This window comes from Dendronephthya gigantea, unplaced genomic scaffold (genome assembly GCF_004324835.1).
Source record: "Dendronephthya gigantea isolate DGI-Jeju-01 unplaced genomic scaffold, DenGig_1.0 000001F, whole genome shotgun sequence".
In the NCBI taxonomy this organism is placed as follows: domain Eukaryota; kingdom Metazoa; phylum Cnidaria; class Anthozoa; order Malacalcyonacea; family Nephtheidae; genus Dendronephthya; species Dendronephthya gigantea.
In genome coordinates this window covers 4,966,497-4,989,112 of record NW_021163011.1, presented here as the reverse complement: position 1 = coordinate 4,989,112, position 22,616 = coordinate 4,966,497, and the positions used below count along the sequence as shown (strand labels likewise).

Sequence of the window (22,616 nt, the reverse complement as noted above, 5' to 3'; positions counted from 1 at the left end):
GTCTTATACAGTTATACAGATATAATACAGTCTTACAGATAAAAGCTGGTTTTAACTGAATTTCCGTGACGCGAATAACGTACGTAAATCTACATTTGATTAATATTAACCTTGCTTACGGTTCTACGAAGTTGAAGAGGTAGTTTATAAATATATAAATCATAATAAACACTTCATGGCTCATGCAGTTCAAACGACAAAGATCACAAACTAATCTCACTAACGATAGTCGGAATAAACAAACATATAACCTGAGGAGAAAACATCGAATTTGACTTTAGCCCCGTTTACACTACACTCGATTTAATGACACGGCACGGCTAAAATGGGTACCCGTGCCCATTTTATCTATGCTCGGCCTTTGTTTTGGTTGCCTGAACACTAATAAAATTGGGTACGGGTACCAATTTTAGCCGTGCCGTGCCAATAAATTGACTGTAGTGTAAACGGGGCTTATATTTGAGGGTGGTATTCTAGACGTGGCATATTACGTGGTTGTGGCTAGTTTTGTCAGACCAAACCCTTATTCAAACGTCAATCACTAATAAGCCAGCTGGTTTCTTATTCCCATGACGAATAACATACATTGACAACCAAACAACGATGTTTTTTAACCAACATACTACAACCAGTACTAGATTCAAAGATACATTTACGAAATCGCACGGGTTTATTAATTTTTAATTAGAACAGTTTTTCTATCTTCATTACAACCGCTATAATCTTTATCACCAAAAGCACTTTTCAACGTAGAGTGACGTCGTAATACAACAAAGATTGACGCGAGAGAGTGAATCTGATCGACGCATTTTGTAAAGATTTCCCTCCAACTATGTCTGCCGTCGTATACCATAAACGTTTCATTGACGTATATGGGCTCGAAACTTAATTAGTTAAACTCCTTATTAACGCACACCCCCCATAGGGACAAACCATGGCAGGGCTATATAACAGCTGGTTCGCTGAATAGATGCCCCAGTTGCGTCTGGAAATCGAAAATAAACTATAAAGGGAAGGAATCTTTGAAAGATGGTGCTCACAAGAGAGGCAGTTTTTGCTTGGCTTCTATACCTGGTGTTGTTATTTTGTGGTATGTAATAATGTACGTTTTGAGTGGCGACTCAGGCAAATTCGAGTTTTGTTAGTGCGAAGCGATAACATGAACTCGTCTTAAGTAACGCTCTGTTGCTGGTTTGATTTTAGTTTCATTTTGATTTTTTGCACGTCCAACTAGGCACTATTGGCGGAACATCTTTGTGTTTATGCGTCCACACGTATTCCGATCCGCTGCGTTTTTGAGCGTCAATGAACCAACTAGGCTACTCAGGGTTAATACAGTCGAGAAAGCAGGCGCAGGAAAGACAAGTCTGGTTAAAAAGCGTCGGTATTTTACTTTATGATATATATGTGCTGGATAATTATATGCAGCCCATTTTAAAAATAGATTGCGCACAAAATTTAAACTGTATATTTCACGTCGCGTAGTGCTCAGTGCAAAACAACTGTGAAACTGACAGGGATGAAGTGCAAATTAGGAAAATATAAATAAACAAGCCACATATTGGATACGAGATGATGTCGGACACAGACGTTGCAAACGAACTATCGTTTGAGACAATAAATGAAGCGGGTAGTAAATCATGCCTCACATCTTGGTTAGATCTGTGCGGGATTGTGTGATTTATGCACGCAGGAACGATAGGATGTCGCCAGACGTTCAGAGAGCCGTTGGCGAGTTAATAATTTATACGCTTTTCAACATTCCAAGCAACACATCATGAATTCTACACAGGAGATCGAAACCACTTGGTTGTTACTAGCCTGCAACGCAGACTATATATTGGGGTATATACCCAATATATAGTCTGCGTTGCAGGCTAGGTTGTTACATGTTTTTATAAAATGGCCACCTTTTCAAAATCCCGCGCGTGAAGACAATACCCTATATTGATATAAAATAGAAAAGTATGATATTATATTTCTTTTCTTTTTTAAAATTAGATGCCAACGGGAATGTGATTCATCGTACAACCTTGTCTCCTGGTCAAAATGGTAGAACCGTGTCTCCTGCTCAAAATGGTACAACCTTGTCTCCTGATCAAAAAAACTGGAATTTGTTAGCACGACATATGCAGGGAAATATCACAGAAAGAACTTCAAATCGGAAGCTTAATGTCTTTTCTAAGATACTTCTGGCAAATATTAAAGCGCGAAGTAAGTTCCTAGTGAATTCATAAAACTATACAACTGCATGCAAAGGGACTGGGTACGCACTACAACACACAGAGCCTTTTAGGGATTTATGAAGGGGAGGATAGACCCTTCTCATAAAAAAGTCCCCCCATTGAAGTGAAGCTTTTGTTGGAATTTGGATGCATGATCAACGCAGCTAGCTGTAGTGCGTAAATATAGCTTAGTTATTAGGTTGAGGCATTCAAATAAAGCGTCTTGCTTTCGACTGGCTTTATCATCTCATAATATTATAAGGCAATCAGATTCTAAGAAAGGCTTGATTTCAATAGAGGGGAATTTTTGTTGCAAAGAATTCTATATCGACGTATTTTTTTAGGTGCGTAAATCAAATGTAAAAATATTAAAAAACCATATTCTATTTGCTTTCGTGTAGGTAAGGTCGGCAGAACGGATGATAATGTATTTCTCTACCAAGGCGATATAAAAATATCTCCCGCAGATATGAGAAGGCTTACAGCTCGTAACGGAAATAAAGGACGCACAAAACGAGCTCTCGCGAGTGACAGGACACTCTTGTGGCAGTCACCGATTTATTATGACTTTCATCCTGATCTCAACAGTATGTGATTAGTACTCATAACTTTGTTACACATGCATGCCCTAATATGCATTAAGTTTAATTTATTTAAGTTGAACTAGTACCTATAGATTTCCCTACTTTTCGTTTGATAATTAAAATATAGACACCGTTTTCTCCAGTATTTCATGCACGATCCGATGTGCCTGATCTCTGGCCCTACGATATATACTGACATTTCTTTTATATGTATAACAAGCTGGTAACCACAAAATATATGCTTTGATTCTTTTTAATGTCTTTCCACTCTTGCGTTTATGGTATGGCACTTACGTATATATTGTCATGTATATTCCAGGCGATGCCAGACAAGCAATTGCAAGTGCAATAACGGAATGGGAAAGTGTTCTACCGTGCATACAATGGGTTAGGGGAAAGACATACACAAGTCATCAAGGATATCTTTACTTCATAGAAGGGGATGGGTAAGAAATGTGGTCTAAAAATCTTCTCGTATTTCTTCTTGTGAACTCTTAAAGATTTACTGAATGTTGTTTCAGTTGCTATTCCTACGAGGGTATAAGTGGCGAAAACGAGCAAGAAATATCAATAGGAATTGGCTGTGAAGATCATGGAACTGCAGTACATGAAATTGGTAAGTATCATGCAGTGCCGAGTGTATGTAGATTTATTTCCTCATGTTGCATGTTTTTCAGAAAGTTGCCACACAATGATTTTTTCTACAACGACCATTTCCATCGACCATTTCACTTAAATGAATTTCCAATTTGTTTTCACGAGCTATGTATATGGGTAACACAACATACGACACTAATTCGACATACGTATGAAACAAGTATTATTTATATTTGATGTATAAAATGAAGTTTTAATGCTAAAACAAGAGTCATGCATAAGTATTGTAAGGACTTACTCAATCAGTCAATCTGTAAAACTGAAAACTTTCGTTTAGAAGGAACCTCCAGCAGATCGTTAGAAAAACCGTTCTCGCGTTAAAAAAGATTTCTTATATTTTTTATGTGATAGCTCATGCATTGGGTATTGGGCATGAACAATCGAGACCTGATCGAGACCAGTATGTTCAAATCCAATGGGATAATATTATACCTTGTAAGTTGTATTATATATTCATGCAGCAGCGCGGGTTTGTGTTCTTTCAAATATATTAAACTTTCTTTCCTTTTTCGTTTATGATCTACTACAAAAGCGTTTAAGTTTAACTTCGAGAAGTCGGATCAATCAGACGTCGACAGTCTTGGCCAGCCATACGACTTTGATAGTGTGATGCATTATGGACCATATGATTTCACGAAGCAAGATGGGCTTAAAACAATTGTAAGTCTGGTACCTGGGAAAGTATTTGGTGATAAACCCAATCTAAGCGCAAATGATGTCGTACAAGCTCGCTTGTTATACAATTGCACAACAGGTAAATTTTCTTTCATTTTCTTTTCAGTGCATGTGATAGTATCAGGTGCAGTCAGAAGTGTAACCTCCACCAGGTGTTCCCGAAAAATTAATGCGCTTATAAAAAGCGAGTTCCGCCTAAATAAATCACGTTTAACTTGTTTTACTTTGACACATACTGCATAAAAAGCAAAAAATCCTACTAAACTATCACGAGTGCTAATTATATTAGTGTGAAAATGCAACACGTAGTGATGCACCAGAGCCAAACCTGAATGCGATAACTAGTGCTTATCGTGGTGTATATTTCATGCATATAATCATCTTATTAATCTTTATTTCAAACGTTGAATAGGAACATCAGTTACACCACCTCTACCCACAACTACATCTCCTGGTGGTTCTGGATCTGGTGTTGGTCCTTCAGGTTAAAGAATTAGCAAGTCAAGTCGCTGCAGCCATGCACGGTTACTGGGAGTAGGGGACATGTTCACTAAATATCAATACCTTTGACTATGATTAATACAGTATTAGGAAACAACATTAATTGGGTGTTTCGTGCTTTGTATATTAGTTTGCCGATCAAGTTAATCTTAAATATACTGATTTAAGTGTTTATTAAAATATGAACTATACCTTTTATCTGAATATCATTTTTCTGTTTTTTTTTCGATATTTCTGGATGTTCAATTAAGGATTATCTCAGAGTATTCAAAACGCTTCACTCGTTCACGTTCGCGCCATAAATCGCCGCAAAAATTGCAAGTGTAAGCGGGCCCTAAGTTCCCTTACTTCTTAGCGCGAAAAACAGTTCAGACATGCGACCTTCATATATAGTGTTTAGTTTTGATGGAGAATCTTTGACGTTGCAACGTAGTATGACACTAACTCTAACACTAACTCTCCTGACGAGGGCCCTCAGGTCGAAACGTCGAGAAGTGTTTTGTCTATTTTAGGGAGTTGTTATACCACATTTGATGCTAAATTGCAAGGATTAGACTTCAACGAGGATATAGAGTGTCCGCTTCTAACCAAAGTACAGCAGCCTAGTTATAGGAGGCCTAGAGACTATACTCAATACGCTGAAGGTTACAGTGATCGCCTTACTTTCTTCAGAGCTTGTTTGCTTTTACCGAATGTTCGCTTACTTTGCCCAACTTGGTCTCTACCAAATACCAACGTGCTAAAATCTCGGTCGTAGTTGAATACAACTGTGTTTGAAAACTTCTCGAAACAACAACCCTTTTAGAAACTCAAACTACGCGAAATGTGCATATTATTTAAAAATGAACGCTTATTATTCTAAAAGAACTCGTTTTAGAACTTTAACGTTGTTAAAACTACAACTCGGCCAAAAACAAGACCCCAATAGTGCAATAAAATAACTTTTTCATGTACAGTATAACATTAGTACAAATTTGAGGATGAAAAAAAAGGAGCTTCTACATTGATGCGCTGGTTTATGAATTCTATAGTTCACAAGGGCCTAGTCCCTATGTATTCCACCGGGGCCTGGGAACGAGGCCACCTTTGACTGACAAGCTCATGCATTCTCATGCACACTTCCAGTTACATTTTCCAATGCTAGCCCAAATGCAACAGAAATTGCCTGTTTTTAATGTCAGCTTGGTTCTTGTTTCAATCTATTACTGAAACAATGCATGTCACCACCACTGGCACCACAAAGGCTAACATATATGAGAAATTTTAAGAGCATATGAAATGCCCCCATTCAATGAACCATCTTGCAAATATAAGTTACTTCAATACTAAAGATTCAACTTTTATTTAATTGCACCATGCAAATGAAACAGACTTTAGACCACATAAGGATCAAGAACTCTGCCTTGTCTTAAAGATGAATACTGACCAATATGCTTAAAGATATTTGGTTCTACATATATTGCACTGTAGCCAGACTCCCCAAGGAATTCATCTAATAAAACATCCTTTGCATGTCCAGGGTAACAAACTTTACCAGACATTGAATCAATGACCATCTTAGCACTCTTATATGTATACAGATTTGCTGGTGTACAGCAACTTGGTGCATTAACAAATGAGTGGAAATATGGGGAGAGAGTACGGATCCCTAAAAGATTTGGCCGTCCTATAGCAAAGGCAAGGAATACCACATAAATGCATGCTTGTATAAGAAAATTCCATGAAATGCGACTCCTGAAAGTCCTTGTTGGCACAATAGAGGACATGCAAATCAATATAATGGCACCTGCAAGTTCAAACAATCTGTAAACCTCAGCACTGAGAAAACCAAGCAGCCGCTCAGGGTGATACAATTTAAGATAAGCAACCTTTCTTCTTCTATGAAAAAATTCACTATATTTTTCTTCAAATATGTTGTATATTCCATATTCCAGCACAAGTAACATTTGATCTTTGGGGTATGCATCATCTTCCATCAGCAACACATATTTTGGTTGAAATTGAAGTGACTTCTGTAAACAGTACACATAATCCTGTTTTTCTTTCTCAAACCTGTTCATTACCTTGTTTGGTTGTTTTGTGTATTTAACAGTTGTATGTATAAATTTTGAAATTTCTTTTGCTTCTGTATATTCATTTGGTAATGAATCCACATTACAAACCATCACACCATATGTGAAATCCAATTTAGACGCATCTTTTCTCAAACGTTTTAGTAATTTACTCACAGTCTGAATTAAGTAGTAAGGGTTATAATCTCCTCTCTCCCTTGAAACAGTAATCAATGTAATGACTACATCTGTAAAATTATTTGGCTCTCTAACGACTTCATTGCTCTTCATGATATTTCTGAACTCCTGTTTAGCCTCCATTAACCGTTTATCATTTTCCTCTCTCATTCTCAAATTCTCCTCGGTTATATTTCTATCCCATAGCACTCCATAATACATGGAATATTTAAGGCGATTGCACAGCAGTGGCAATATTATCAGAAAGGTCGAACAATACCACACCGAAGTGATAAAAAAACGATATCCCATATTCCTATTTAAAAATACTTGAGATATTGAATAATAAATTTCGATGCTATCAAGGCAACGTCATGTTAGATGTAATATACAGCAACACAATATGATCAGGGAGGCCAAGAGCTGTTTGTTTATATGATCCCGCCTAGCCGGGATGATTCGCGATAAACATACATTTGGAGCATGTGTATATATTGGCATATTCGTTTTCTACAATAAAACATACAGTCGAACGAACCTGCACTACAAAATGAACACCATATAAACACGCTATCCCGCCTAGGCGAGTTTCCCGGCTAAGCGGGATGAAAACATCCCGTCCCGGCTAGACGGGATCTTATAAACAGGCCCTAAAGGCTTGGGCGCGCCCCTTTCATAAATTGCCAGCATCTCCCTTGGACTGCTGAACGCAAGCCCCAGACCACAAACGTTTTTGTGACGTGGAATATGTATGAGAAGGTGTTCGTATTGAAAAGATAATGCTATATCGCCTATATGTCTTTGTTCTTTACCAATTTAGGTATTAGTCATTACACCAGTCCAATATACTATATATCAGTATATTAGACACTTGTTATTTTTACTACCCGGGTCGAGTGTACCATATATATAGGATATTACACGGTTGCGAGTAAATATGGATTTTATGCTCGAGTGGCAAAAACAATATCAATATGAGATACCGTTTTTGACACGAGAACATTAAGTCCATATCTTCGAGCGAACCGTGTTCTGTTTATTATATGGACTAAATCAGAGTGAAAAAAATTCACACAAAGACGACAAGTAAGATGCCGCGAAAAACAATTATAAAAGCGAATATTTTTTAAATCATAGCCTTTAAATTATAACTTTAAGGAAGAATAAATTTTACTTATCTAAAGATTTCTTTCAAGTGTTTTAATTTGTATTTCCAACGTTAATTTCGCTTTATATACGAACCAAAGAAACTCGTTATGTCACCCCTAAACGTGACATACGGAAAATACGCGCACAACACCTCGGATGTAGTGGCGTATGAGTTTTACGAATGTTTTAGTTCTCAGTAAAATACCCCCATCCGTATAATAAACCGGTACATTCGAACTGAAAAGTTGTGGATGTAGTTTCTTTTGGTAAAAAAAATTCACTTCATTAGGTTTTTGGTCATTTTTTCATGCATCCTGGCAAATGCATGTCATTGTAAATTATTTACGACTGTAGTCTGCATGCTTCATTACACAGAAAATAACGCCGGTACAGCAATGGTTTTGGGTTGAAACCTCCTTTAGCGACATCTGACTTTGGAAATTACTTTAGGAGTAATCCCAAATTTGGCATAACCTGGTTTGCATTGCAAGTAGTCATAAAAGCTGTTTTCTTCAAACATACACCCAGCCTACGTGAAAGCAACAGAATATAAAACTATTGAATTCCAGCGAAATACACTTTATTTTCATGAAAAAAAGTTTACTACATTAATGTAATTATTTTGAAAAATGTTCTCACTCTACTATTGATATGTTGAACCATGAATTCATGACCAGCACAAATTACCGTTCAAAATACAAAGTATGGAATTGAGGTGCGTGGGCTTTGAAAACCCAGCGTAATAATACTTTCCACAGCGCACATTTTTTACACTATTGCTAACATTAAAAATAATTGCCACTAAATCTGCAGACAGAACAAAGTAAATAATAAAAAATACTACATAATTCCAGCATAAAAAAGTTATTCCCCAAAATAGATTTGTCTAAAAGATCGTATTGCGCAGGAACGAATTCAAGAAAAAATGCTACGCCTCCTTAGAGCAGTGACTATGGCACTCAAGCACTCACATCTTACACTACAGAAGAACTATCTCATACTTTAAAAAATTCACTGCATTTGAGAGTGTAAACAGTTTCTAGTCAAGATAACCCAAATAGAGATTATATGAAAAGCTTTGGTAGAACATATTCTATGATAAATAACCATAGTTCTATGATGCATGGTTACTGTCATAGTGGCGTTTTTTTAAGAATCAGGTGCATGCAACTCCTGGGAACTTTTTCTGTAATTAATTACAGTTTATTGATCGTAAAATCTCGAGCATCTTTCAAGATAAAACTCAAACTGGTAGCAACGTTTTCAATAAAATAATAAAATATTCAGACGATTCAGACACATAGCCAAATATATATACACACAATCGTACATGTCTTAAAATTCAAGCCTTTTTCACTCTTTCTACCCTCTCTTTCTTCGTTTCTCGCGACATCTCTCCTAGTCGCCTAGTTTTATCAAAGTCAATTTCGGTATAATCAGGATTGGCCCTTCTTGAATTGAACGAAGGATTCTTTTGTATCGGTGTCGGTGGTCCGGAACCAGCCACCTTAATATAGTTTACAGACGACTGTTTTGCTTCGACGTTAATATAATGTATCTCACTGCGACCGGCTACGTTCTCATACGAACGAGCATCCGGGAGTCGACCAGCGACATTTTGATAGGAATTATTCAAGGATGTCGAACTCACAGTTTTCTCTGATCCCGGTACATTTTGGTATCCAGGTTGTCCAAGTACCTTATCCAAATGATGATAAACATTTTCCTCGCTGTCGTATCGATCCCATTCACCAGGTTGAAGTCTAGCCACCTGCTTCACCTTTGGTTTTTCCGGTAAATTCACATACTGATTTAATGATGGCTCACTGCCACTTTGCGTTGGCGTTATTTCAATAGTTAACATTGGTCGTTTCCCGCGGTTGCCACTCGTGTTTCTACGCGCTTGTATACCGGCGCCTTCGAAAGATCTTCCTTCTGGGGATGTTACTTGTGAGTTGTTATTCCCCTCGGGGTTTCGTTGCGGTGGATCACTCAAACGTCGATCGGGTTCTTTTGTTTTCATGAGTCCTTCACGAATCATGTCGTCTGTATTTGGGAAAAAGGCACTCCTCCGTTGCCAAATTGTCGGATCTTCGTCGTCTTGGTGATCGCCCACAGAGAGAAGGGATGATGGGACTACAGTTGTATCGCTCGCATCTTTCAAAGAAGCGCTTCTTGCATGCTCACCAACTATTATACTATCCTTAGCTTGATTGCTTTCCGTCATCCGTGCTTTTTTGATATCTTCAGACGATGTACTCTCATCGCCAGGCTCATGACTCGATAGAACTCCATCTGAAGTAGACGGTGAAACACCAGGAGATGAAGACATTGCACTTTCTTGGGATTTTCGTTTGTCAGGTGAATCCGGACTGAGGTGATTCCCTGAACCTTTCGCATCACCGTTTTTTGCGAACACTTGTCCCAGGCTTCCTTCGCTATAGTTTGTGTTTTTCTCCGGAGAGCCCGCTGAGCTACAACTTTCAATTCCCGCGCGGTCACTAGTTTTCTCCTTCCACTTGGGAGATTTCGGTCTTCTACTTTTCCGACGAATGCTCAGCCTTTGCATAAAACGTTTGAACCCTGAAGGCTCACTCATTGACCTCGGTCTTGGAGCTCTTGGTGAATTTACAGGTCTTTGCAGACCTTCTATACAAAGACACAAAACTTGCATTAGATTATCACAAAGCAAGCAGCAGGCGTTTAATAAACGTGCGTGCATATGACCTAACTTATTTTATAATACAAACAGTTAGCCGTATACGTAAATAATTGTATTTGCAGATGTCAATCAAACGGCTTGTTGTCGTATCCTACGAATATTCCTACGTGAATATATTTTGGAGATAACCAAATATAGAAACTACGTATTGTAAAGTCAAGTTGATTGCCAACTGAAGACTACGATCACAGTGAAAGCCAATAAAAACCTCTTATCTAATATAAACATCAATATCAGCAAATAAGGCACTAGAGTGTTTACGGGGAAAGCAATTTGCAAATTTTGCTTTTTGAGACGTGACCTGAAAATAATTATGAACAGAAATTACTAGAGTAACCTTTTTAGTTCAGCTCCACACATACACCGACAAATTAGTCTAATTCAGTAAATACGCTTCATTTATGCAAATTATACACAGCAAAGCGTATGTATTCGGTCAAGGATAAAGATGGAATACACTCCTGCATGGGGGTTGCAATAACATTTGTGCAGGTTCAGCCGTTGTTTTTGTTTTAACCACTAAGCTAAGCCTCACATATGGTGTAAAGCCAGGGTCTGGCAGGGAACATATATATATATATATATATATATATATATATATATATATATATATATATATATATATATATATATATATGCATAATTAAGCGAAGCCTCACTGTGGTGCATGTAAAGCCATGCAGGGTCTGGCAGGAAATGTATAATAGACCTTGGCGGTAAAGAGCTAAAGACGATAAGAGAACATAAGTGTCATATATACTACTATGTTGTAGCATAATCAATACATTCACGGTACAGTAAGGTTACGGGAATCACTAATGATTCTTGCAGTTTTTCAAGATGATAACAATGTAAAAATTTATTCGTCAATACACCGCGTAGATTTAGCATTGTGGCACCGCAAGGTATTTCCTCCCGAAAATGATCCCCCATTCGGTAAATTGTTCTTGGCAAGAAACAAATGAGAGCCAAGGTACGGTCCTGGCATGTACGATAGTATATACGCGCATGTAAAATAAGCTGAAGTACATGTATGAGGTCGATTTCTTCTATGTTCTCTCTAACTTGCATGCAACCGCTCATTGAACATGGGAAAACCCTTCCATAATGCGTAATTGGTGAGACCGTGCAACCATTACTTTATATACAGAAAGAGTTAACAGGAGGTACATATTTCGACGAAAAGCATGACTGTGAACGTGTTAAGTTTCTAATAATAAACAAATGGCTTTTTAATGCCTGCAATGCATGCATACACAAACGATTCGGTAATCATATAGAGAAACGTTTTTCTGTTTTGTTTGCCTCAGTATTTACGTACCCATGCAGTGATATAAAAGCGCCATATGATATCTTATCAAATAGGACGCGGGAATTTTCCTACATTAGTTGAAATGATTCGTGGAGCCTTGGGTAAACAGGAATGAATTGGGTAAACAGGAGTGAATTTGGTCAACAAGAATATATTTAAGTGGTTTATCCTCAAACAAAAAATTATATGTTCTCGTCCAGAAAGGTTCAAAAAATCCCCTATATAATAAATAAAGTTAAAGCATCGCAAGTCCTCTGGGGAAATACAATATCAATGCACATAATTTGAGATAATATAATTGATAAGCTGTATTTTACTTCGATCTATACTTTAGATCACTAAACTGTGGGTGCATCATTAGGAACAAAATATCACACGATTGCATATTCGTGAACCCACCACTCGCTCTAGCTATATTTTACCAGTCTTTATAGGTAAATCCATGCAAGATGCCTCCAAAAAACGTGCCAGCCCCCTTAACAGAGAGTTTACGATTCACGACACGTCTTGTGTGATTCAGACGCGTACTCTAGATCTACGACGGAACTTTGTTGATTTTACGTTGTGATCACTACGCTACGAACTTCAAAAGAATATCGAATATTTTTTCATTCAAAACTGGAAATTAAGTTCTTTCCTTTTATTGTTTGATTAATTTATTACTTTAACTACATTTTCTGTGGTATCTAATCGGTAAATTTCGTACAAATCAATTTGTTTGTCACATTGTATTTTTAATAGACATCAGTAGCGTCCACATTTTTATCCTAGAGCTGGAAGATTACTTAATTAAAACTTAAAAGCATATCCGGGATTACAGAAATTAATAAACAACGAATTTCAACTCAGACTCATCATGCCGTTTCGTTTTCGCAAAGTTCATTCACGAAGTTCGTTTTCCATTTAAATTTGCTTTTATACAAAAACCCGCATAACAAAGATTTTGAAAAACCAAAATTTTCCCGCGTCTTCTCTAGCCGCGTCGTGAATCGTTAACTCTCTAACATGAACAGAAAATGCAAGATGCGCAGGTCTAGTCCGAGAGTCTATATATAATCCCAGTCCTTTTTCGGCCATCTCAAATCGCCTGTACACACAGGCCGCATGCGTGTCGCTTGTTTAAGCGGCTACATCTATGAGATATACTACGCATATACGTATATATAAATTATATATTTGCAATCGTCTACGAAACCCAAAATGTTGCCGTAGTGAATTTTTTTCTTAACAGCTACTTTCTTAGAAATGGGTTATCAAACAGATGTTTTAAAAAATACCAGCTGCATGCATATATACATAAAAAGAGAATTGTGTTCAATGAGAAAGTAGTATATACATGCATATATAACAGGGCCAATACAGACGTGACTTACTTAGCATATTTCGTACAAACAAGACAAATGTACAATAAATAGATGCAATCTTATTTATTCATTTGTGGAAGAAAAAAAAGAAATTTGTTTTGCAAAATTTGTTTTGCAAATTTTAGGCGTACATGCTGCATGCAGGAAGAGAGAAAACAAAACATCGAAATATCAAACACTAACTAGTACACTAACTTTCCCGATGAATGCCCTCAGGTCGAAACGTCCAGAAGTGTTTTGTCTATTTTAGGCAGTTGTAATACCCCACATTTGATGCTAAGGTGTTTGAAGACGCTGCCACGCTGCTCCCTGGTTATATTGGGACGTATCTTTTATTTTGAGTTGAGGCAAAATTTCAAGTCGCTTTTTATGATGACCGGCTACGTTTTGTCTACAAACATGCATGTCAAAATCGACAGAACAACTGAAATCAATATTTCTTTGAATACGTATTGACTATATCCGCAGACTATTGACTGTATTTTTAGGTTAGAAATTGCGTGCTCAAAATGTGATTATGCCGAAATCACGTGATATCGTTACGCGTTCTTTTTGGCCTATTGACATTTGACTTTCTCTACCACACTCCCCGTGCATAAGGTCTCGGCGACAGTTGAGGTTCAAGGTTTTTTCATTAATACATGATTAATGCATTAACCTAATCTTGCCAATTCTTGTCATTTGCAGTGTTAGCGCGTCGTTGCGTACCAAAGCTTAATCGTTCAATCTCTTTGCAGGCAAGGACATCTTGCAATTATGGGACTTAGAAAATTAAATAACAAAGATTATTGCAAGGCATCTAAAACGAATAGCATCTGCTTAATTTTCGCTAGTGCACGAATAGCTTACTCAAAAGGAACGAACAGGAAAGAGGAATTGTAAACAAAAACGTAATTCATGAACATGCATGTCTACATAAATGAAAAGAAATGAATAATTAAAGACCTATGGAGGTTTTAGACGTCTCGTTTTGTTTACAACGTCCACTAATTTTCTTTACAACGGCAAATTTCTAATTTTCACATCTTGTGTAAACGACTAAATTTCAAGACACATAGAACGCCACATAAAATTCAGCCTCTATAGAATGGTACCAAACATAAACCCAATTTTTGCCAAAGATATTCATACAACTTATTTTACAATTGCATATATTTGAGGGAGTGTTTCAGCGCGTCGTCATATCAGAGCTAACTTTTTATCAATTGAACTGCAGTTGCATGGACGCTAAACATGGCAACACAAATTCGTGAAAGTATATCGTACGATACTATCAGCGACAGCAATTACTATCACTATAACGAAAAGTGAGACGAACATCAAGGAGTTCCTAACTGACACCATATATATGTTGCATGCATTACATATGTTGCATGCATGTCTAAATGCTAAGTAAAGTATCTCGGAACAATCATTTACTAAAGTAAAGTGATCCTGTTCGTAGTCAACATTAACTCATATACTCACTTCTAGCCAGAGGAAAACAGTTGCAAACACTCATTGAGCTGCTTTCATACAGAACACATTCATGAACGGTCGATAAGGCATAGTCTGAGGAGTTAGTATCTACATTATTATATATGTCGTTATCCTCCAGTCAAAATCCTTCAACTGATAAATTTCAGAAACGTAAATTATAAATGGTTCAATTTTAAGTAGATACAAATTACGTCCAACTACGCTATGATGTCAATGAGATCAAAATTACATATTCTTCCACCCACGGAATTAATTTAGGTGTATTTTTGACCGAGCCGGTATTTTACGACATGCACTTGTTACAAATTTAGACTTTCTGACGTCAGAGCGTTATCTTCCAATCCTCTCGGGTTATTCATATCTCAAGGGGAAGTGATTCATAATTATTTGTCTAGTTGGTTTAACAATGTTTTTAGATGTATGCGTTGTGGTCACTGGTTATAATCATGTTGCCGTCCACATTAACAGTTTAATTCATAACAGTAACTATATGAATAGTAATTTCCACTTATTGACATGCATGCATGCATGGGGTAAGTAGGTGTGTCTACGGCAGTTGGGGCAAAACTCTACATGTACATAAGCGCACCAGGGCTCATATTAGAATATCAACATTTAGGATTAATAGACCTGAAAAGCACAACTTGTCAGTGGCATACGGAAGATCCAGCAGATTTCACAACCTTTGCGACAGATCAAGCTCATAAACGTAAAATATAATTTAGTTTCCAAGAGAGGGGGAGCCAGTGTGGGCACATTCTTAAAGGATGAGAATTGTGATCAGATCATGACCCGCGGAGACGGGGGGGGGACTGTGGGGGCCTTAGCCCACCCACATTTTTTGACGACCAAAAATATTGAAATAAAAGTCAAGCAGTGACTGGCTAACATTTAGGACTTAGCCCCGCCACTCTCTGATACGCTCTGCGGGCCCTGGTAATCTAGACAGGAAAACATAACAGGAAGTCTTTTCAACAAAACTTTCGCTTGAAATGTCAGTGCGATGCACACAACGCATCTTCAATTTCTACACATGCATGGATACAATTTCTACAAGTTGACGTTTTAACTTTACGCCACAAAACAGCATGAATCAGCATGAAACATCATGACTTCCCACTCCGATGATTAATACGGGGCTTCATATCTGAATAAGAGAACCACCTCTGCTCTGCTTTCGCAATCATGAATTTTAAAAGATGCATTCGTCGTCGTAGTTTGCGTCAAAAGTAAAACCTCTTTTGTACTAAACACAGCAGTGACGACAATTTTGTTAAATTTATAAATATAATTCATATTTATAGTGTATCGTGTTTGTTTATACCAGAGCACTTACACACATGCCGACTTGGGTACTTAAGCTTCTTACTGAATTATCAGCTGTGCCTGTGATGTGTCCCATGACTACAGTGGGAGAAATAGTGGGAGAAACTACGCAATGCATATACTTAACTTAAAACTATTTTAGGAAGCGATGAGCTATTATTGACGAATTTCGCGCCGAAATTACAGTAATGACAATATCTTATTTGATCGCAATCGACAAACTATTAGCAATATGCAACAGATATTTTGCATGCATGAAAAATAAACTGAAACTAAGGCAACTTTCGAATCGATTTCCTTGTTCAATTCTTTATTATTTGATTCATGGCAAGATGAGGGAGTACAAGACCAAACCTTCAATGGCTCTATTGAAGTTGTGATTTTGGCATTCGTTCGGATTCTTGAAGGAATACGACAATATATGCTCGATGTATATACGTACAATTAAACAGATCGTTGGAATTTCACAAACAAGTTTAAAACCCGAAGCTGACGAAGGATTAAAAGTGTTTTATTATATTTAGCCGAACCGCTACTAAGAACAACGTATATAAGTATTGTGTATTATAAAAATAGGCTGCCGTGACGTCTATACCGTGTCATTTTTTAACTGATTGCTGCAAAATCATGCAGGAGGTTTCTAATACGATTCTTCTGCGATCACAAACAAAAATGTAAACCGCGGTGCAACAATCGCATTTACGTTAAATGTTTGTTTGTAGACCTAAATAACAGCCCTAACCCTTCTAATTCTATATTGTAGTCCAAAATGGCGGATGGCCGGAGATACGACTATGCACGACGACAGTTGCAAACGACCAACATACGGACATTATTGTACTCTGTTGGGTTCGATTGTTCGAAGCCAGTATCACGTATTGAGTGCGAGTCGAAAATAAGTAAAAAAGATCGGCCCTTTAAGGGAAAACCGAACAAAGTCTATAAACAGGACAATAACACGTTTGCAAATGCAAATTAAGTCCATCAAAAGTAAGTTAAGTCACGCTTAAATTCACGTGTCGCGTGCATGCACATGCATGTGCCATTTTGGCACTTCAAAAACACGAGCCCCATCAAAAATTTAGCTACCTCAATTTACGACATCAGCTGAAAGTTTCATTGATTAGGCTATACATGACTTATCAACCAACCAAATGACCAACCTTAAACCCATACACTGCAAAACAATTATGAATGATTAAATAAACACTTACCAACACTGCCATACATATGTTGGGCGGTCTTGTAAACTGTATCAAAGGTACGGTTAATTTGCTTCTCCAAAGAGGTCACCAAAAGAAATGAATCTGGTTCAGAACTTTTTTCCATGTCATTTTCAACGCGGAAAACAAAGCCACCGTCGACTGGCCCATAGTTAAACAACTGTTCAAATTTCCAGCGACCAATACAACGCGAATTTTGCTTGCGTATCAAGGTAAAGAAGTTAGGATATATATGAAGGGTCACTTCACCTGATTTCAATGGTTGTTTACTTGGAAGAATACCATCATAGGTTACATCTAAAAACAAATAAAAAAAATAGTTCTCAAAATCTCGCTGTGAAGACATTAAAAAAATTCGCATACCCTTCAGAACTTTTTTCTTTAATTTCGTTAAAATTATGGGCAGGGCATGGTTTTTGGGACAGTGATTTACTCACCCCTCCCCCCTGATAATTGAGCCTGTTTTTCGTAGGCAGGATATACACGTCTTTAGACAGCACATATATATCTAAGCCAGCTTCTGGCGAATTAGCCCCTATAAGTCGGCATACATGCAGAACTGCCTACTGGTTATCCTATAGCGCTTTATACATGGATAAGGAAACGTCATTGGACAAAAACATAACTAACTTGCTTTACCTTCTCCGAAACCTCCCTCACTGACAATGGTATCAACCCAATGATCTCTGTCTGCTTGCTTCTCAAATCTCAATGAAAGAGCTTGTGACTCAGTGACGATCACCAACTTCGGCTGCTTGTTCTCTTTATCAATACTTTCCGTACAACAGAAATCTCGAAGCGAAAGCAAGAATTTTTCTTTATGTTTGCTTATAGCACTCAAACGATCTTTGTAAATGTACAAATTTATTCTTTCTAAATAAAGAAATGAAATGGAAAATGTTTTCGAGAAATGCAATTTAAACTTGGGCTTGGCGCAGGGGGGACGAGAATTGTGATTGCTTTTAACTGATTAGGCATCACCACAGTCTGCTAGAAACGGGAAGGCAAATGCCCATTTCATAATGAAATACAATAATCATTTTATGAAGCATGCATCCAAACATTCCTATTGGCGTCCATGGCTCAAACGGTATCGTCACAAGTACATTTGTGCCAAGATGTCACACTCACGACAGTAGCATAGCAACAACTACAATTAACTACAGTCTACAGTAATATTTCCTGAACCGGAAGAAATCTTCTTAAAACATGGTATATCATACCATAGGCAACCCAGAAATATTTTCGTTCGCGTACACGCGCGAGCGCCAAGAGAATGAAACCAATTCTGGGCTTCCTGTGCCAATACGCGTATTCTGAAAACGCCAGGATTCCAGGAAACGACTAGTTTCATTTTCATGTCATTTTCAGCGATGTGAAAGAGGCGTAATGTAAATTAGACTTTCTGTATGTACCTTGCCATGGTTCGCGTAAACGGACCACAGAAACTAATGAGCTAATTCCTTCGGGTTAACATATCAATAGAAAACATGATATAATGTAAGACTACACAACCACCACAAATGATATTTTACACACGCTGACACTGTTATGAATAATTTAGGGAAGATCAAATGATCAATATCGTAGACTTTCTATTTCGCCAGCATGAATGTCACGGTGACACTTAAATCCGGCTCATTAAAACGGGGCGTAGATACTGTAATTTCCACGAAACGCTTCAGAATTGTATGAAATTTCTAAAGTGTCTGGTCTATCCTATTAACTTTATTATTGCTTTGACAAATAATAATGGTCAGGAGAGCAGGAACAGGAAAATGATTGTAGAATAACTAAATCAGCATAACAAAGGTTTGCCCTTGCTTAACCTGAGAAATCTCATTTCTCATGAAATGCTTTTTAAAAAAATGTATGCCTCAGCAACCCAAACCAGGAAAAAAATAAATAGCAAATTCAACACAGTGGACAGTGCTAAACCAAGCATATTCATGAGTCCTCTTAATAATGACTCATTTACACTCCTTGCAACATGCAAGAAAGGAAGATTTCACTGCCAACTTTGATCTATTATAGTAACACCCCCTATAGTATGAATGTACCTGGCAAAACATTCAAATAGCTTGTACGAGAATGCCTAGACCCCCTTCCCCCACAAAACTGCTATAAACTTACTAGAACTAGCACACATAGAAACCACATAAGGATACAGGACCAAATGAGGTAAATAACACAGTAAATGTTAAAAATGCATACATTGTAGTTGTAAACAAGGTCAATATGTTGAGTTCGTGATAGCAGACCTGCCCTTCCCATCGGCCATCAGTCTAATTATAGGAAACCAACAAGACTTGTACGTTTGGAGTGTTCAACCCTATGGTTTGAATCTTAGAATAAAAGACTATGATGGCATAGAAACATGATTACAATGATTACACTTTTTTAGAAACAGATTGACCTTGAAACCTGGGTTGTTAATGAAATATGGCAATTTTTTAGGGTTTTTTAATCGTTTCGATAGGCCAGTAAAAATGATGACCACCTTTGAATATTGTTTTGGACAGTAACAACACTAAAATGGGTATAGATAAAGGTGGCCATGATAAATAAATTTATAAGCTCTTGTAACTTGTAATATTCCAAATTTGAGTACTTGAGTTACAAAGTCAATTATTTTATATACACAACACTCTAGAATGCAAGAAAATTTAACAAAAACTGGCAACTCTTTAAACAAGTAGGAAACTGTTGCGTGCAATAATATTTACGAAAACTTTCTTGAATAAATGTCAAGTCAGAAATTCCTAACAATCACTTGATAAACATTGACGTTGCGTGACATTGACATCTCCCCAATACTTTGTGTTTACGTCGAGACACAATTTATTATTCAAATGAACATCTTGAATTTCTGTCCAAAAGATCAGCTATTAAGCCATATGAGATGGCACAAAATAAACACCGAAATTTCTCTTTTAATTTAATACGAAGTTAGAAAAACAGCTATAAATACAAATTTAATGAATATTAAAATGTCGTCTTGATAGTGTTCGAGTAATTAGAGACTATATTGTTTTTAGCAACTCTAAGCGACAACATTTAGAACGGAATACAAGCACAGTAAATTCATTTTATACTCATTCCATGCAGTCATCCTGCTCTCATTAAACCTATAAGTGTAGTCTAGAACTGCGGAAGTGGAACATAAGAGTATGTGTGAAATATTACGACTTCCCTCGTACAAAACTGCGGTTTCATATTAGCTGAGATTTAAGTCCATTAACGAACAACAGCTTAAACATTCACTTCATCTATGTATTTTAATCTTGACTGATAGTTTACATGTTGATGTAAAGTCAACTACATACCAGATCCTGGGTTTACTCGTCGTAAAACGACCCAGCGACTTTTCCACTGTAATAAAATCAAGGTTTGAGCACAGATTAGTCAATACGTTTTCTCGTTTGTAGTCTTTTGTTAGCAAGCGTACATCAATTACCTTTCGCTTGATCTTGACTAAAAGATTGCATTGTATAATATCCATAACGGGGGATGAGTATACATAAAACGTCAAGGAAATCAAACCTAGGAACAAATGTGTGTTTCCCAGTTTTGTCAGTGGTCGGGTTTTGATGGATGCAAGTTTCGTACCGTGAAAAGCACCATGGGATATTATGAGATCAGTGCCCTAAGGTGCAAGGGAAGTGGGTGGGGAAATGAAAGCTCTATTTCTGTAACAAGTCCCATGAATGATATGGTCACATGCAATTTCATGCATATCCTGTACCAAGAAGCAGTTAAAAAATGGCTACTATTATCCTACTGAGATTAAAAATATTAGGAATTTCATTGACATATCCCACCTTTGGATTAAGGATTACATTGCCATAATTATGAGATATGTGACAATTATAGAAGCGATAAAAAAGCGTTCAATAATATAAAACTCAATCGGTTGTAGAACGATATCATCATCCGTTTATTCGTCTTTTATTACCTTCTTTATTGTTATATCAAGTTTAACCCATGTCTAATATAAAGCCTATTGTTATATAGGTGTTTTGTATTTTAAATGTGATCGGTTCATTCATAGTCACAGTTACATTTATCTAAAAATAAATGCAATGTTTCCCGCCACTGAAACAAGTGAAAAATTGTTGTCCACTTCTTGTCATAACAAAGTAAATTGGGTTTCTTTTTTAAATGAAATTGTTGTGTAACATGTATGTTTTCGTTCCTATATATAGTAACAAAACACTTAATGTACACTACCTCAGGAAATAGTGAGTTTTGTTTTCCCTCGAGTCTCAATGTTTCAATTCAGATTCTTGGGAAAACAAAACTCACTATTTCCCTCGGGAGCATACATTAAGTGTATAGTATAAATACATAGAAGATGCCTGCGGAGGAGGCTATATCAAGTTCTCTAATTAACCTTTATAAGATTTACAGCGGCTGAAATAGATCGGTTAAATGCCGTACCACGGTATACCATATACATAATCGAACTATTATGTACCTTGCTTCTACACCACATATGACATATCAGTATCATCTAGGGACGAGGGGAACGATGCGAGGGCAAAAGGAGGTGTTTTCGTGAAAGGGCACGTCTATAACAGCGCTGACAGAGCATACTGAAAAATATTTGCAAAACAACGTCTGTTGAGCCTCGTTTCATCGTGTTTTCTCTTTCCAAGAAGATTTAGGTGCCTGGGAGTTTTATATTGAATATAATCCTCTAAAATGAAGGGGCATCTTTGCCCCCCTTGCCCTTGCTGGTCATTGTCCCCTAGCTTGTTGTAGATGTACAAGGACGGGCAGCTGGTAGCAGGCCCTATAAAGGGCTAACTGGACATTTGCTGGCATCACTCGTCCTAATTTTAGGCATGTACCACGTATGCCTATGGTAGACGAAGGATAACGTTTTGGATTGAAACATTGAGTATGCATACATATTTGAATAGCATTATGGGCAGCAATAGATCTAGGTTTCTAATTTCTAAATCTTTTGCCAACGACACAGCCTACAGAAACGAAAGTCTTTCTTTCAAAATAAATGCTTTCTTATATATGCCCTAGAGAGATGACCAGTGCACGCTTGGTTCTCGGAAAAAATGACCTCACAATTTAAATATTTTAATACGTAAATTTAGTTTTACATTTTCTTTTACTAACATATGCGATATGCACAGCAGTTGGTGATTTCCTGG

At 37.2% G+C, this 22,616-nt stretch overlaps 3 protein-coding genes across 3 annotated transcripts; 1 reads left to right on the top strand and 2 right to left on the bottom strand.

The window, feature by feature from the left end:
• Nucleotides 1-938: 938 nt before the first annotated feature.
• LOC114526305 (meprin A subunit alpha-like) lies at nt 939-4,840 on the top strand. The gene is made up of 8 exons (XM_028547874.1): nt 939-1,090; nt 2,002-2,214; nt 2,627-2,812; nt 3,129-3,255; nt 3,331-3,425; nt 3,818-3,901; nt 3,999-4,220; nt 4,554-4,840. The coding sequence occupies exons 1-8, from the start codon at nt 1,030-1,032 to the stop codon at nt 4,628-4,630; spliced, it is 1,065 nt and encodes a 354-aa protein (XP_028403675.1). The 5' UTR covers nt 939-1,029; the 3' UTR covers nt 4,631-4,840.
• A 1,128-nt stretch (nt 4,841-5,968) lies between these two features.
• On the bottom strand, nt 5,969-7,205 carry LOC114527370 (transmembrane protein 246-like). The gene has a single exon (XM_028549007.1). The coding sequence runs from the start codon at nt 7,180-7,182 to the stop codon at nt 6,016-6,018; it is 1,167 nt and encodes a 388-aa protein (XP_028404808.1). The 5' UTR covers nt 7,183-7,205; the 3' UTR covers nt 5,969-6,015.
• A 1,363-nt stretch (nt 7,206-8,568) lies between these two features.
• Nucleotides 8,569-21,040, bottom strand: LOC114526067 (protein Dok-7-like). Its single transcript, XM_028547569.1, has 5 exons — nt 20,903-21,040; nt 20,772-20,817; nt 18,085-18,318; nt 17,437-17,742; nt 8,569-10,668 (listed from the first exon to the last, which is right to left on the bottom strand). The coding sequence occupies exons 1-5, from the start codon at nt 20,945-20,947 to the stop codon at nt 9,362-9,364; spliced, it is 1,938 nt and encodes a 645-aa protein (XP_028403370.1). The 5' UTR covers nt 20,948-21,040; the 3' UTR covers nt 8,569-9,361.
• Between the last annotated feature and the right edge of the window lie 1,576 nt (nt 21,041-22,616).

Coding starts and splice junctions, on each gene's coding strand:
- LOC114526305 (XM_028547874.1), top strand. CDS start 1,030: ATGGTGCTCACAAGAGAGGCAGTTTTTGCTTGGCTTCTATACCTGGTG. Junction 2,813..3,128: donor CTTTCATCCTGATCTCAACA/GTATGTGATTAG, acceptor TGTATATTCCAG/GCGATGCCAGACAAGCAATT. Junction 3,902..3,998: donor ATGGGATAATATTATACCTT/GTAAGTTGTATT, acceptor CTACTACAAAAG/CGTTTAAGTTTAACTTCGAG.
- LOC114527370 (XM_028549007.1), bottom strand. CDS start 7,182: ATGGGATATCGTTTTTTTATCACTTCGGTGTGGTATTGTTCGACCTTT.
- LOC114526067 (XM_028547569.1), bottom strand. CDS start 20,947: ATGGATATTATACAATGCAATCTTTTAGTCAAGATCAAGCGAAAG. Junction 17,743..18,084: donor TGAGGGAGGTTTCGGAGAAG/GTAAAGCAAGTT, acceptor ATTTGTTTTTAG/ATGTAACCTATGATGGTATT. Junction 10,669..17,436: donor ACATATGTATGGCAGTGTTG/GTAAGTGTTTAT, acceptor GTCTTTGTATAG/AAGGTCTGCAAAGACCTGTA.